The following is a 17,219-nucleotide window of genomic DNA, read 5'->3' as shown; positions in this document are numbered from 1 at the left end:
GGAGTGGGTAGCCATTCCCTTCTTCAGGGGATCTTTCCGACCTAGGGACCAAACCTGGGTCTCCTGCACTGCAGAAGGATTCTTTACCATCTGAGCAACCTGGGAAGCCCCATGTTAAGGTAGAGATAACTATAAACTAGGAAGGATTCAACTCTGATTACTGTAGAAGTAAAAGAAGAAAAGAACAGTTGATAAACACACACATACAGGAAAAAAAAAAGATAAGCAACAGGAAAACACAACTGACACAAGAGAGGAAGGCCAAAATGACAAAAAATTAAACTTGATAATTTGTCAAATTAGGATTATTAGGATTTGGCTCAAAAATAAGACCTGTATTCTTTAGGCTCAAAATGTGTGGCTAAATTTCAGGAATAAATGAACAAAGGAATGACTGAATAAATGAATTTAATAAATAAATAAGTGAGACTGAATCTGGTATGAAAGATAAACAAGTGAAACGAAAGGGAGTATGAATGGGAATTTCAGGCAGCGGGCAAACACAGAACAAGCTGCAGAGTGTGAGAAAGCACAGCTTGTTTAGGAAATCTCTGGATAAGCAGGTATGGATCACGAGATCTGCGGGTGGAAGAGAGGAGCAGCAGGATAAAAACGGAAAGGTAGATGGGGATCGAGGGAAGGAGTTAAGCAAACTGAACCACGTCAGGCAGAGCAGAATCTGCAGGATGAGACAATTTGTTGAGAAGCTACTACAGTAATTTAAGAGAGTAATCACATGGCTGTGAAGGCTAAGATGGAGACAAGGATAAAGTCAAATAATATTAAAGAGGCAGAGTCCATTTAATAATTAACTGGGCATGTGGAATCAGTGAGAAGATGAAGTAGACATCTGAATGTTTGGATGAACTGCTCTGATATGAAGGAGTACCAAAGGAAAAACAGTATTCCTGCAATGAGAGCATCCACATCCTTGAGAACAAAAGGGGCAATGGGCAAATAGAATATCCTGAATGAGAACGGTTCAGCGGGCACCAAGTCTTGACGGCTACCACTGGCATTTCTCAGTTCCACACTGACATGAGCAACATGACATGGAAAGTTTCATGCAGCAGTTTCAGGGCACTTTTATCCTCTTAAGAAAACCTGTACTTCTGTGCAAAATTGCAGATCGTACTTTAAAAATACTAACTGAAAAAATAAATGCACTTCTGTATTGCTCTTTAGAAGACACATCAGAGACTCCTGTATAAAAATACAGACAATTCCTGATTTACAGACCACTAGGCCCACTACCAATTCACAAACAGAGCGAGTGTTAACGCTGATGCTCTAAATAGAACTGTTAGGGTTTCCATCCACTTAACTATTCTACGAATTCTACTGTCTCATCCCTGTTAAGATTCAAAGGTACTAAGTGAATTTGGGGTTTGAGCTATCTATTTGTAACACATTAAATATAGCTGTATTGCTTTAGAGTAAATTTTGCTTATTTACTTTAGGAGAATGTAAGAAAACTAATCAATACTTACTCTGAAGCAATACACTTAACAACAACAAACCTTTGAAATCCAACTCATATACTGTCTGTACAGTTTAGTGTTTAGTTATTACAGTAAGATCAGAGAATTTCAAACTTTGGAAAACTAATATACCTCTCAACATTTTGCTGCTATAAGTATCAAAAAGATGGAGGTTGTGACAAACATATCTATGGCAGTTCTACAGCTAAATGTGCTCCCAGACAACATATTTCTTCTTTAATTATGTACTATCTGTCAATTAATAAGAGCTTTAGTAGCTCTTTTTAGAACTCAACCTACTGACTTTTAAAACTACATTTATGCAAAGATCAGTAAGACACAATATTTTTAATTGTATATTTATGTTGAAAGAGCATTATACTCTCCTATACATTTATATAATTGCAAAATAATAATTTGAGTAACATTCGAATGAAATTCTTAGAGCTACTTGGGGTGGAAATATTAAAAAAAATTACAAACCTTGTAGGTATTTAGACTCCATTTTCTAACAAGTTCTAACTTTTCCATGGCAGGATTTTTAGTTTCATCTGCTAGAATAACTGGACCACTTTTTGTCTGTGTTCTCTGGCTACCTGTAACATCAGAACAAAAGATAAAAATGCAAACCACACAGACAAGTAGAAAGAAAACAAAACACTGATGCAGTTCAAATTAAACTACTTATGCATTTAAAGAAATAAGAAGATTCCCACAAAGTAAAGGACTAGGACTTCTTGGAATCATTTTAAGGATGATTTCCTGATACTGCAAAAAAAAATTTCTTTGGTTTGTCCATCTTCTTTAAAAAAAAAAAATGCTGCAATAGGCCTTCTTCTCTAAACTGCTACTTACTTCAAGGAAAATAAAATTTCCACAATTTATCTTATAACCTAATGATTCTTAAAAAATTGTCATTAAAAATCTGAAAGGCTCACACTCTTCACAGTGATCTCCTTTCATTATACTACACAGAAGACAGCAACAACACAATGTTACCAAAATTTTGGAGGGTTTAAAAATACTATAACTTTAGATAGTCATCAAAAATATCTTACTGTAGTATAAGAGGTTTTGTTAAACAAGACCTTCACTGTGCCTCATTTTTTCCTCAAGAAAGCCAGCACTTCCCCCAAAGCCATAATTAATACAGGCAGTATAAAGCCCTGATAATGCATTACTCCAACAATTAAGAAATTATGACATAACAGCAACTCTACAACTATACAGTTCCTCACAGTAAAATACTTTTTACATAAGAACATATTTAGTAACATTTATGATGCTAATAACTTGGGATAGAAACATCATAATTTTAAAATAACAATTTTTAAAAAAGACAAGAGAAAACATTTTATAAAATGGTTTTAAAAGGTTAGAGTCAGCAAAAATTTCTTCTCTCACCCCTGTAGCCAGGCCAGGCTTTACCACAGTTTTACCATAATCTAAGGAGAACAGTATATAAAATCAAATGCGTTTAAGAATTTACAAAATTCTCACATAAAGTATAAAATATTAACATTTCATGTAAATTTGCCTTGTTTTTATAGTCCAGCAGTATTAAAGTGAAAAGCAAATCCAATGCAAAGAAATAGGTTTTTCCCAGTACTTTTCACTCGGCATAACTGGAAAATTACATAGTATTTTGAAGCAATTTGACAACTAGTTGTTAAGTCAAAGTTGAAAAAAGGAAGACACAACCTTTTCCACTTGATTCATTCCAAATAATGAACAACCCAACTGTTGAAAGTCCTTTTTTATTTAACTGAAAACAGATGGCAGAGCTGCAAAGCCAAGAGTTTAGGATCAAATAAGTAAAGCAACATTTTCCAGAGCAAAGAAAAGAAAGGTAGATTAAAAATGAATCAAACTTTAATGTGTTTTTTTCTGTTATTTCAGAAATTTCATGTTTGAGATTGTGCCTAATAAACTTTGAAAAGCCAGAAAGGTAAGCTATGGCTAGAGAGATCACTTTCCTTATTGTTAAAAAAAAAAACAAAAAAAAACAGCCACCAAAAAAGCCAGAATAACACACCTAAGAATATAAAGCAAGCGATAGGAAATTGAGTGAGTGAGTTTAGCTTCAGCAGTAGCAAGAAGGGCTTTATCCGATCAGTGCAGTGAATACCTGCAGGAACAATTAAATCACTTCCTTGTTGAGTCAGTCGACTAGCTGCCACCCTGCTAGGAGACATAACAGATGGCAGAGGTGGTGCTGGGGAACCTGAAAAGGGCAGACATTTCACTGTGAAAATGCTTCTCTTCCTCCACACAATATACATTTTGAATATAGCTGTACTGACATTTCCTTTAAAATATTCAAAAAAAGGATTAAAAGCTGGAACTAATAGACTTGCTTCCATGCAGAAATGGATGAGTAACAAATGGATGCTACCAGGATGAGCTCTTACATAAACTTTTCTTAGAACTATTAAAACCAAACAAAACACATAACTGTAAGAAGAGACTTGGTAAGATCATGTTTAATCAGTACTCTACCTGGACTTGGCTGTTTTCAAATCAATTAAAAGTATGTGATTAAAGGACACAGCTGAAATGGTTTTAAAGCTTAACTCAACATTGTATAACTTGCTACTCTAACATAGGGAGGAAAGCTCTTCAAGTAGAAATCCAAAGGCATGTAACACTTGTATCAAATTTATCATTAACATTCACAGAAATGTGAATGAATCACCCTTCACAGAAATTATAGCCAAAAATTTCAAATCATAAATCAAGTATCACCTACTACAGATTACTGCCACTCATAGTATGGATGCAAGGGGTTTCCATCAATTATGTCATCTCGGAGCGCATCAGAAATACAGACCTACTTAACTAGAATCTGCATTTTCACAAGATCTTCAGGTGATTTGTATGTGTTTTGAAGCCTGAGAAGTGATAATACAGAGTGTTATTCTGATTAATCATAAGACTTCTGAAGCTTTTCAAACATACCTGAGACATTCCACAAGATCTACTGATTATCACTGAAACAGGTTATTTTTAGAGCTTTTCCGGGGGGCGGGGGAAGCTTTAGCTTTTTTATTAGATTGATTTTCTGCTTTTATTTATTAGATAAATAAAAAAAGCATATATTTAAGGTATAAAAAATGATTTTTTTGATATATGTATACACTGTGAAATGATTACATCCATCACCTCACATAGTTACCATCTTTGTGTGTGTGGTGAGAAAACCTGAGATCTATCAGCAAATTTCAAGTATACATTATTATTAACTATAGTCACCATGCTGCTCATTAGGCAACAGTAGTTTTTTAGAAGCTACTTATTCTCAAACACAGCTAAGTTTGAGAACCTGAGGAAAGAATACAATTTTGGAATGAAACACACTGAGTTTTAAAATTCTAACTCTGGGTTTGAAATTCTGGCTCTATTTATCAAATAGTATCAGGAACACCCTGGCAAATTACTCAACATCTCTGAGCCTTAATTTTTTAAAAAGTTAAGAAAAACTGAGTACCCAACATTGTTGCTAATGTCCAGCATAAAACTATACAGCTTCAACTGACTATTTTAAATTCTAAAGGTTTTATGTCTTTAGGGAAGTGATCATTGAAAGGAAACTGAAAAAATTATTAACATCCTTCACATTTAGCTGAATATATTTTAATGTTTCTAAGATAAATTTATTACAACTATACTCTTTTCCAGTTTTCTAAAAACACATATCAAATTTATAATTAAAATATTCCAGTAAGAATGAATGTCAACTTTCTCATATCCCAGATATACGAAGTTCTGATCAGGAACAGTCACCAGTTTTAATAATAAGGAATACTTAATGTGGACTGAATCTAACATTAAAATCCAAAACACACAATGTATCTAAATAGAATGGCATTACCTTTCAAAATGAGATACCTGTCTTTCAAAAAAAATTCTGTTGAACCAAAAAAGTTTAAAACTGGAAGGGACAACAGAAATCAACTAGTCTGATGCTAAACTACAGGGAAAAAGAGGCTCAGAGAGGTTTAAATAGCTTATTAGATTCTCAGGTGTTCTGAATCCATACCATAATATCTCCATTATTAAATTCAATACAAAAAACATCAATCCATAAATTACTTGTTAAGCTGGAAGGCATTTAATGGATTATCCAATGCAATCACTATTTTAAACAAAAACTCTATCTCTACTATTACATAAAGAAGAGTTCAATAAACGATGACTACTATAATTCCATTTTGTGATAATCCCAGGAACAGAGAGCTCTGTTGTTCTGGCTATTACTGTTTATTAATCTTGCATAAGAAATAATCCCATGATTTAACATGAGATATGTATAACATATATGTCACAAGTGATACAGAACTTTCCAAACTAAAGTAGCAAAAAGACATAGTGCTGAGATAAGTAGAGACCTTCAACTATTTGCTTTACTTTCAAGGGTTAATTGTTCTCTGTATCTTCAAATCTTTAAGTCAGACTAATTTAGTTACTAAAATCACTCACAAATAAGTAAGTCATTCCAACAAAAATAATTCTTAAAACTCTAGGCTTTTGCTAATTGATGAAATTTGGAGAATTAGCTCAGCTTTCTCTCAACAGGAGAAGTCTAGGAATATGAATAATGTGTATGCAATGATCAAAACCCCACTAAAACAAAACTCAGATACCAAGAACAACTCATTCTTAAGAGTTTTGACTTACTCATGGTTTTCACTGTTATTCATTCTACCATGTATTTCTTGGGTAGATTTCAATATTTATTGTTACACTGAATTTAAGCACAATTTCTTCTAAATTTGCCCCAGAGATGGAAAAATAAATGGTAATAGGGTCCTTATAAAGTTATCATTCAGTTTTTCCCAGAAAGCTAACAGAGCCCCAACTCCTAACATTTTTTCATGAGACATATATCCTAAATTTTGTTCATTTAAAAAGGCTTTCTTATCTCTTCTTGCCATTCTCTGGAACTCTGCATTTGGTTGGGTATATATTTCCCTTTCTCTTCTGCCTTTCACTTCTCTTCTTTTCTAAGGTATTCTTAAGGCTTTCTCAGACAACCACTTTAATCTTCTTGCATTTCGTTTTCTTGGGGATACCCAACTGAATGAAGAGTTCCAGAGAATAGCAAGGAGACATAAGAAAGCCTTCCTCAGTGATCAGTGCAAAGAAATAGGGGAAAACAATAGAATGGGAAAGACTAGAGATCTCATCAAGAAAATCAGATACCAAGGGAATATTTCATGCAAAGATGGGCTCAATAAAGAACAGAAACAGTATGGATCTAACAGAGGCAGAAGAGATGGCAAGAATACACAGAACTATCATATCCTGAACAATCATGATGGTGTGGACACTCACCTAGAACTAGACATCCTGAAGTGTGAAGTCAAGTGGGCCTTAGGAAGCATTACTACGAACAAAGTTAGTGGAAGTGATGAATTCCAGCTGAGCTATTTCAAGTCCTAAAAGATGATGCTGTTAAAGTGCTGCACTCAATATGTGCAAATGTGGAAAACTCAGCAGTGGCCACAGGACCAGAAAAGGTCATTCAATCCCAAAGAAGGGCAATACAAAAGAATGTTCAAACTACCACACAGTTGCAAGGTAGCAAGTACATTATTTGTACATAAAGTACATTATTTCACACACAAGCAAGGTAATGCTCAAAATCCTTCAAGCTAGGCTTCAACAGTATGTGAATTGGAATTTCTGGATGTAAAAGCTGGATTTAGAAAAGGCAGAGGAACCAGAGGCCAAATTACCAACATCCACTGGATCACAGAGAAAGCAAGGGAATTTAAGAAAAACAGCTATTTCTGTTTCACTGACTATGCTAGAAGTCTTTGACAGTGTGGATCACAATAAACTGTGGAAAATTCTTAAACAGATGTGAATACCAGACCACCTTACCTGTCTCCTGAGAAACCTGCATGCAGGACAAGAAGCAACAGTTAGAACCTTACATGGAAAAATGAACTGGTTTAAAATTGGGCAGGAAGTATGACAAGGCTGTATACTGTCACCCTGATTATTTAACTTATATGCAGAGTACATTATGTTAAATGCCAGACTGGAATGAATCACAAGCTGGAATCAAGACTGCGAGGAGAAATATCAACAACCTCAGATAAGCAGATGATACCACTCTAATGACAGAAAGTGAAGAAGAACTAAAGAGCCTCTTGATGAGGGTAAAAGAAGAGAGTGAAAAGCCTGGCTTAAAACTTAAAATTCAAAAAAGCAGACATGTCACTTTGCCAACAAAGGTCCATATAGTCAAAGCTATGGTTTTTCCAGTGGTCATGTACAGATAGATGTGAGAGCTGGACATAAAGAAGGCTGAGCGCTGAAGAATTGTTGCTTTCGAATTGTGCTGGAAAAGACTCTTGAGAGTCCCTTGGACAGCAAGGAGACCAAACCAGGCAATCCTAAAGAAAATCAACCCTGAATATTCATTGGAAGGGCTGATTCTGAAACTGAAGCTCCAATACTGTGGCCACCTGATGTGAACAGCTAACTCAGAGGAAAAGACCCTGATGCTGGGAAAGATTGAGGGCAGAAATAGAAGGGGGCAACAGAGGATGAGATGGTTGGATGGCATCACTGACTCAATGGACATGAGTTTGAGCAAAAATAGTGGAGGACAGGGAAGCCTGGCATGCTGCAGTTTATGGGGGTTGCAAAGAGCTGGACATGGCTTAGCAACTGAACAACAATAAGAACATATTCTAAATTTTAAACATGAGAAAATCATGTTCATTCTAATTTATGCATACATGCCTCAAAACAAGGACACTTAACTACAACTTTCCAGTAAATGCTTAATGAATCTGAGTATGACAGAATGATTATCTTTTAAACATACGGATTAACCATGTAGCTTGTTTTAAAAAGTGTTTTATAAAGTCAATTCAAAGAGACATAAATTACTGCCATTATCACAAAACACATTTTTTATTCCAATCTGAGGGACTACAATGGATCTATAAGCAAGTGAAACTGACTGGCACTTTCCTGTTCATGGACAACAGGTTACAATGCCAGCTGACTTTGATTATTGTATATACTATTCTGTTTAAGGGGGAAAGGATAAAACCAAATGTCAGCCAAATAATATCACTGAAAATCTTCAAATATCTTAATTGTAGAAGTCTTTTTTTTTTTTTTAATTCTATGTTGACATTTAAATTTGGAAATTGGTGACTGGTTGGAAAATGATGTCACGCAAAGTGTGCCTTGTGTCTTCAAACGTTCATAATCTCAGGCAATCAGTCAACCTTCTCAAATTCAAAGTTATTCAAAGCCTAGAGAACACCACCACAATGCTATGCAATGACTACTGCGATACTGATGCACGTGTTGCCTTTCTATATCTTTATTTCTGTGAACATAAGAATGAAAAGGGTAAAAAAAAAAAGATGTCAGTAGAAAGTCCACTCGTTTTACAGCCTAGAGTAGAAGATAGTATACTGGATTACCCTAAATGCCTATTTCTAGGATCCATTTAGCAAGGAATATATTTTAAAATATAAGTTGTTTCTCACTATTGGCCATTAGTATAATAAAATATAGAATACTGCAAGAGGGCTACAGAGTACAAAGGCATGGAGATATTTTTTTCAACTTGTGAAATTATAATACAGTATTAAAAGATGCTTGGAAGAAAGATCCTTGGAAGAAAAGCTACGACCAAATCTAGACAGCATATTAAAAAGCAGAGCCATTACTTTACCGACTAGATCTGTATAGTTAAAGCTATGGTTTTCCAGTAATCATGTATGGATGTGAGAGTTGGACTATAAAGAAGACCAAAGAACTGATGCTTTTGAACTGGAGAAGCATTGGAGAAGACTCTTGAGAGTCCCTTGGACTGCAAGGAGATCCAATCAGTCCATCCTAAAGGAAATCAACCCTGAATATTCATTGGAAGGACTGATGCTGAAGCTGAAGCTCCAATACTTTGGCCACCTGATGCAAAGTACTGACTCACTGGAAAAGACCCTGATGCTGAGAAAGATTGAAGGCAGGAGGAGAAGGGGACAACAGAGGATGAGATGGTTGGATGGCATCACCGACTTGACGGACCTGAGTGTGAGCAAGCTCCAGGAGTCGGTGATGAACAGGGAGGTCTGGCGTGCTGCAGTTCATGGGGTCGCAGAGTCGGACACAACTGAACAACTGAACTGAACTTAACGCAGTATTAAAATTAAAATACTTCATTGAACATCCAAGTATTGCTACTTTAACTAGAGCTCTGTCAAGAAAACAATCGCAGTTTTACATCTACATGATTTTATTTTCTTTCACTTGTGTAAAGATGAAAAAATACCTAAAAAGGTTATTATAGGCAAGAGTATTTAAAAAGGAAGTGTTTTTCTTTATATTAAAAAAGAAAAAAAACACATACATGGAATGTATGCAGAAAAGAGCTAACATACTAGATCTAACTATTTACCTTTGAAAAGACCAGTTTACAAAAGATTGGCCCTCAACTGGCATCTGAGAACTTTAATTTTGGAGTGATTCTCACCATTCCTGGAATTCTAAGACTTGCTCACTATGCCTAAACTGTTTATACAAACAATGTGGTTTATGCTTTCCTTCTGGGAGTCTGGAATCTGGCACATGCTAGGCAGAGGGTGCCTATGTGGACAATCTCCAATAAGAACCCTAGGCACTAATTTATCTTCCTTGGTTAGCAACATTTCACATTTGTTGTCACAGCTCTGCTGGGAGAATTAAGCATGTCCTTTATGACTGGACTGGGAAAGGACCCCAACCTTTACCTCAGGCACCCTTTGCCTTTGCCGACTGTGCTCAGTATACTTCTGCTATCATCACAGTCTGGATTATGACTATACACTGAGTCCTGTTAGTCCTCTTTGAAAATTACTTTATTGGAGGGTGCTCTCAGGAGACCTCCGACACAGCATATATAGTGAGAAAAATAAAAGTTTCATTTTCTAATTGCTTTGAAATAAGAAATATGTATTTATACAAATCAATATTGACATAAATTTTGTGGTTACCACTAAAATAATTTAAATCTGCATTTTTGGTATAATTTTTGAGTTTTTCAGTATTTTAAAACCAATTTTCAAGCAGTAATCAGTGAAATTATGCACGCTAACCTGTTTATATAAAGACAACTATTAAAACAATTACTAAATTAAATTGAAGAGAAAAAGGATTATGTTTATAACCAGTGTTTTATCATGAAATCAAAGTTCTCAACTCTACTAAAGGTAGCATTTGGTGACCTTCTCCCATCTTCTATCCCGCTCATCTTTAAAAATAATGGGTTCCTTACCTTGAAATGATCCTGCTTCAATAACCCCCTCTTTGGTACTGTCAAAGCCATGAGATGTGATTTGCGTTTCTGAGAGACCAAGTCCAGCTGGTAATGAACGCTTCAAATCCTTAGCAACATTTGAATAAAAGAGAAAATCTTGTAAAAATCTCACACCACACAGCAGTTCAGCATAATTTTGTCCTTTTAATCACATGGTGAACTATTTTTCTCTCTACTGTGTAGTATTCCCTTATGCTGTCATGGTGGTCCAAGATGATGTATATCTGCAGCAAACTAAGCAAGGTTTGCTATAAGAGATACAGTGTACACCAAATATAAAATAGTTTCATTAGTTTAGACTTAAGCATCAGACAGATATTAAAATTCAATTTCAAATTTCGAATCTTCTGATACATAAGGAAAATCATTTCAAGGACAGAATTAAGATGACTAAAAAGTCATGTCTAATATTAAAAAGCTCAGTGATGTCTAATATCATCTTGATGAGCCTTTGGTGATGTTTAACATAAATCATTCACTTGCAATATTAAGTTTCCCTCTGATTTGCAGGTTAGCTAGGTAAACAGGGCTTCAATCAGTGTAAGGAAAAGAAAATTTCTTGTGATTTAGATTTATTTTAAATTACTGATATTTGCCAACCTAACTGCAATTAAGCTTGTAACTGTAATAAATACAATATTTGACATTCAGTCTTACAGTAAAAGAAAAGAGAGAAAGCCATGAAACACAGATTTCCAACTAAAAGTTCTTTCTTGCCTCTGGCTTGGATATGAGGAATTACCCAATTTTCATAATCAGTCTATGACTAGACTCTACTGGTTCTTCGTAACGATAAGTTAGTGATACACTAGAAGATGTCTTTGAAATTCTTCCTTAAGGCCCTATTCCACCACATATAATGTACAGCTAGAATCTGAAACTCCAGCAACCTTCATACAGGAACTTCTTTTCTGATTATCTAGTTTTATTTTTCTCATAGTGATTATCACTAACATATTCAATAAATATTTGTTGGACAAATAAGTAAATGAATTTGTTAAATAAACTAAGGGACTTATGACAACATCGTATAGATTAAGAAGTTGCAGGCTTCTCTGGTGGCTCAACATAAGGAATCCACCTGCCAACACAGAAGACACAGGCTTGACCGCTGATTTGGGACGATCCCACATGCTGCAGAGCAGCTAAGCCCACGTGCCACAACTCCCAAGCCTGTGCGCTCAAGCCTGGGACCACAACCACTGAAGTCCGCAGGCCCCAGAGCCCGTGCTGCACAACGAGAGAAGCCGCCGCAGCGACAAGTCCATGCGCAGCAGCGAAGACCCAGCACACCCCCAAACAAACCAACAGAGTTGCTACAGCAATAAGCTCAGTTTAAAATTTATTGAGTATCTGCTTATTCTTACTATGCTAGACTTGCTCGGCAGAGAAAAAGATAACACAAAGGAGAGACAAGATATATAAATATTAATATAAAAGTTGAACCTGGTGCCAAAGTAAAGACAATATCAGAAGAATCTGGAATAGGGGCTAAGTCCAGGAGAACCGAATAAGAAAAGAAAAAGTACTTCTTGAACTCTGAAATATAGAGGATTTATTTATTCATTCAATCAACATCTACTGAGCACCAAGTTCACAACAGTCACTGCTATGGATACTACACATGGAGCACTGCAGGAAACAGACCACCTCTGTCCATCAGACTCATCTGAGGTGTGACCGAAGGAGGAGACGGATAGTAAATGAATGCATCTCAGGTACAATGCACTACAGTAAAAATACCGGTGACCCTTGAAAAACACAGGTTTGAACTGTGTCACCTTATATGCATTTTTTTTTTCAATAAATACGCTTGTACTGCAGTACTACAAGATCCAAGGTGGTTGACTCCTCAGAGCTGAACTGTGGATACAGAGAACCAAAGGAAAAGTTATACAAAAATTTGACTGTAGGTAGACTGCTTGAACCCACAGTTCAAGTAGAAACTGTAATAAGTAGTAAGTTTAATTTTTTAAGGCAGGGTAAGAGGGTACCTCAGATTGATTATATTCTTTGCAGCCAAAGATGGAGAAGCTCTATACAGTCAGCAAAAACCAGACTGGGAGCTGACTGTGGCTCACATCATGAACTCCTAATTGAAGAAAGTGGGGAAAACCACTAGACCATTCAGGTATGACCTAAATGAAATCCCTTATGATTATACAGTGGAAGTGAGAAATAGATTTAAGGGACTAGATCTGATAGACAGAGTGCCTGATGAACTATGGACTGAGGTTCGTGACATTGTACAGGAGACAGGGATCAAGACCATCACCATGGAAAAGAAATGCAAAAAAGCAAAATGGCTGTCTGGGGAGGCCTTAAATAGCTGTGAAAAGAAGAGAAGTGAAAAGCAAAGGAGAAAAGGAAAGATATAAGCAGATGATTGCAGAGTTCCAAAGAATAGCAAGGAGAGATAAAAAAGCTTTCTTCAGCAATCAATGCAAAGAAATAGAGGAAAACAACAGAATGGGAAAGACTAGAGATCTCTTCAAGAAAATTAGAGATACCAAGGGAACATTTCATGCAAAGATGGGTCGATAAAGGACAGAAATGGTATGGACCTAACAGAAGCAGAAGATATTAAGAAGAGGTGGCAAGAATACACAGAAGAACTGTACAAAAAAGAGCTTCACAACCAAGATAATCATGATGGTATGATCACTCACCTAGAGCCAGACATCCTGGAATGTGAAGTCAAGTGGGCCTTAGAAAGCATCACTATGAACAAAGCTAGTGGTGGTGATGGAATTCCTGTTCAAAGATGATGCTGTGAAAGTGCTGCACTCAATATGCCAGCAAATTTGCAAAACTCAGCAGCGGCCATAGGACTGGAAAAGGTCAGTTTTCATTCCAATCCCAAAGAAAGGCAATGCCAAAGAATGCTCAAACTACTGCACAATTGCACTCATCTCACATGCTAGTAAAGTAACGCTCAAAATTCTCCAAGCCAGACTTCAGCAATACGTGAACTGTGAACTTCCAGATGTTCAAGCTTCTTTTAGAAAAGGCAGAGGAACCAGAGATCAAATTGCCAACATCCACTGGATCATCGAAAAAGCAAGAGAGTTCCAGAAAAACATCTATTTCTGCTTTATTGACTATGCCAAAGCCTTTGACTGTGTGGATCACAATAAACTGTGGAAAATTCTGAGAGAGATGGGAATACCAGACCACCTGACCTGCCTCTTGAGAAACCTATATGCAGGTCAGGAAGCAACAGTTAGAACTGGACATGGAACAACAGACTGGTTCCAAATAGGAAAAGGAGTATATCAAGGCTGTATATTGTCATCCTGCTTATTTAACTTATATGCAGAGTACATCATGAGAAATGCTGGGCTGGAAGAAGCACAAGCTGGAATCAAGATTGCCAGGAGATATATCAATAGCCTCAGATATGCAGATGACACCACCCTTATGGCAGAAAGTGAAGAGGAACTAAAAAGCCTCTTGATGAAAGTGAAACAGGAGAGTGAAAAAGCTGGCTTAAAGCTCAACATTCAGAAAAAGAAGATCATGGCATCTGGTCCCATCACTTCATGGGAAATAGATGGGGAAACAGTGGAAACAGTGTCAGACTTTATTTTTTGGGGCTCCAAAATCACTGCAGATGGTGACTGCAGCCATGAAATTAAAAGACGCTTACTCCTTAGAAGGAAAGTTATGACCAACCTAGATAGCATATTGAAAAGCAGAGACATTACTTTGCCAATAAAGGTCTGTCTAGTCAAGGCTATGGTTTTTCCAGTGGTCACGTATGGATGTGAGAGTTGACTATAAGGAAAGCTGAGCACCGAAGAACTGATGCTTTTGAACTGTGGTGTTGGAGAAGACTCTTGAGTGTCCCTTGGACTGCAAGGAGATCCAACCAGTCCATCCTAAAGGAGATCAGTCCTGCGTGTTCATTGGAAGGACTGATGCTGAAGCTGAAACTCCAATACTTTGGCGACCTCATGTGAAGAGCTGACTCATTGGAAAAGACTCTGATGCTGGGAGGGATTGGGGGCAGGAGGAGAAGGGGACGACAGAGGATGAGATGACTGGGTGGCATCACCAACTCGATGGACATGAGTTTGAGTGAACTCTGTAAGTTGCTGTTGGACAGGGAGGCCTAGTGTGCTGTGATTCATGGGGTCGCAAAGAGTCGGACACGACTGAGCAACTGAACTGATGAGGGATACAGAGTAACAAGCAAAGGGTGCTATTTTGGATGGGATATTCAGGGAAGGTCTATCCGAAGAGGTAAAATTTGTGCAGAATTCTGAACAAAATGAGAGACTGAGCCATGTGGCTCATGTGGGGAAAGAGCAGTGATGTAAAAGCTCATAATGATGCTCTGTTTCTTGACTGAATGATAGACACACAGTACCCATGGTACAATGAATTCACTTCACTGTCATAAAGTCTGCCCTTTTAAAGTGTGTAATTCTGTGGGGTCTGTATATTTACAGGTTGTGCAGACATCATTATCTAAGCATCTTCATCACCTTAAAAAGAAACTGTACCCATTAGAGGTCACTTCCCACTTCCACCTTTCCCCAGCTCCTCACCAACACTAATGCACTTTCTGTGTACTGCTTACTCTGGTTGTTAGTGTTGTTGTTCAGTCATGGCCAACTCTTTGAGACCCCATGAACTGCAGCACACCAGGCCTCCTGTCCATCACCAACTCCCGGAGCTTACTCAAACTCATGTCCATTGAGTTGGTGATGCCATCTAACCATCTCATCCTCTGTCGTCCCCTTCTCCTGCCTTCAATCTTTCCTAGCATCAGGCTCTTTTCCAATGGGTCAATTCTTCGCATCAGGTGGCCAAAGTATTGGAGCTGCAGCATCAGTTCTTCCAATGAATATTCAGGGTTGATTTCTTTAGGAATGAGTGGTTTGATGTTCCTGCTGTCCAAGGGACTCTCAAGAGTCTTCTCCAGCACAATTTGAAAGCATCAATTCTTCAGTGCTCAGCCTTCTTTACAGTCCAACTCTCACATCCGTACATGACTACTGGAAAAACCATAGCTTTGACCATACAGACCTTTGTGGGCAATGTGATGTCTCTGCTTTTTAATATGCTGTCTAGGTTTGTCATAGCTTTTCTTCCAAGGAGCAAGTGTCTTTTAATTTCATGGCTGCAGTTACCATCTGCAGTGATTCTGGAGCCCAAAACAATAAAGACTGTCACTGTTTCCACTGTTTTCCCATCTATCTGCCAGGAAGTGATGGGACTGGATGCCATGATCTTCGTTTTTTAAATGCTGAGTTTCAAGCCAGTTTTGGACATTATTCTATACTCCTGGCTAGGTCAGATAGTAACTCTATGTTTAACTTTTCAAGGAACTGTCAGAACTGTCTTCTAAAAGGGTTGTACCATTTCACATTCCCAAAAGCAATGTATGAAGGTTCTAATTTCTCCACATTTTCATCAATACTTGTTATTGTCTGTCTTTTTGATTACAGTCACTAGGCAGGTGTGAAGCAGTATCTTACTGAAGTGATGATTTTCATTTCCATGATGTCTAATGATGTTGAGCATCTTTACATGTGCTTATTTGCATTTGAATATCTCCCCTGGAGAAATGTCTAGTCAAATCTACTGCCCCATTTTTAATTGGGGCATTTATCATTTCACTGATATAGATAAAAATCACTTATCAATGATATGACTTATATTTTTTCCCCACTTTGTTAGCTGTTCACTTTCTTCATGGTGTTCTTTTTGTGTGTGTGTGTGTGTGTGTTGTTGGATTCTGATTGCTAGAATTTTGTTAAGGATTTTTGCATCTATGTTCATCAGTGATATTGGCCTGTAGTTTTCTTTTTTTGTGGGATCTTTGTCAGGTTTTGGTATTAGGGTGATGGTGGCCTCATAGAATGAGTTTGGAAGTTTACCTTCCTCTGCAATTTTTTGGACGAGTTTGAGCAGGATAGGTGTTAGCTGTTCTCTAAATTTTTTGGTAGAATTCAGCTGTGAAGCCGTCTGGACCTGGGCTTTTGTTTGCTGGAAGATTCTTGATTACAGTTTCAATTTCCGTGCTTGTGATGGGTCTGTTAAGATTTTCTATTTCTTTCTGGTCCAGTTTTGGGAAGTTGTACTTTTCTAAGAATTTGTCCATTTCTTCCAAGTTGTCCATTTTACTGGCATATAATTGTTGATAGTAGTCTCTTATGATCCTTTGTATTTCTGTGTTGTCTGTTGTGATCTCTCCATTTTCATTTCTAATTTTATTGATTTGATTTTTTCTCCTTTGTTTCTTGATGAGTCTGGCTAATGGTTTGTCAATTTTATTTATCCTTTCAAAGAACCAGCTTTTGGTTTTGTTGATTTTTGCTATGGTCTCTTTTGTTTCTTTTGCATTTATTTCTGCTCTAATTTTTAAGATTTCTTTCCTTCTACTAACCCTGGGATTCTTC

General features: G+C 37.0%; 1 protein-coding gene across 5 annotated transcripts in view; it reads right to left on the bottom strand.

Annotated features, from left to right (window-relative positions):
• The window catches only part of ARFIP1 (ARF interacting protein 1), a 140,081-nt gene that overhangs the window by 55,390 nt on the left and 67,472 nt on the right, over nucleotides 1-17,219 (bottom strand). For 4 of the 5 annotated variants that reach the window (XM_070386658.1, XM_070386659.1, XM_070386660.1 and 1 more), the window contains 3 exons: nucleotides 10,768-10,876; nucleotides 3,610-3,705; nucleotides 1,965-2,077 (listed from right to left, as the gene is read on the bottom strand). In XM_070386658.1, the coding sequence (XP_070242759.1) occupies nucleotides 1,965-2,077; nucleotides 3,610-3,705; nucleotides 10,768-10,876 (318 nt within the window). The remainder of the gene's footprint in view (nucleotides 1-1,964; nucleotides 2,078-3,609; nucleotides 3,706-10,767; nucleotides 10,877-17,219) is intronic. The other variant, XM_070386662.1, reaches the window with a different exon arrangement.

Source organism: Bos mutus, chromosome 17, assembly GCF_027580195.1.
Source record: "Bos mutus isolate GX-2022 chromosome 17, NWIPB_WYAK_1.1, whole genome shotgun sequence".
NCBI classification, from domain to species: Eukaryota; Metazoa; Chordata; class Mammalia; order Artiodactyla; family Bovidae; genus Bos; species Bos mutus.
Note: the sequence above shows the minus strand (reverse complement) of the source record. Positions and strands in the feature narration are given on the sequence as shown.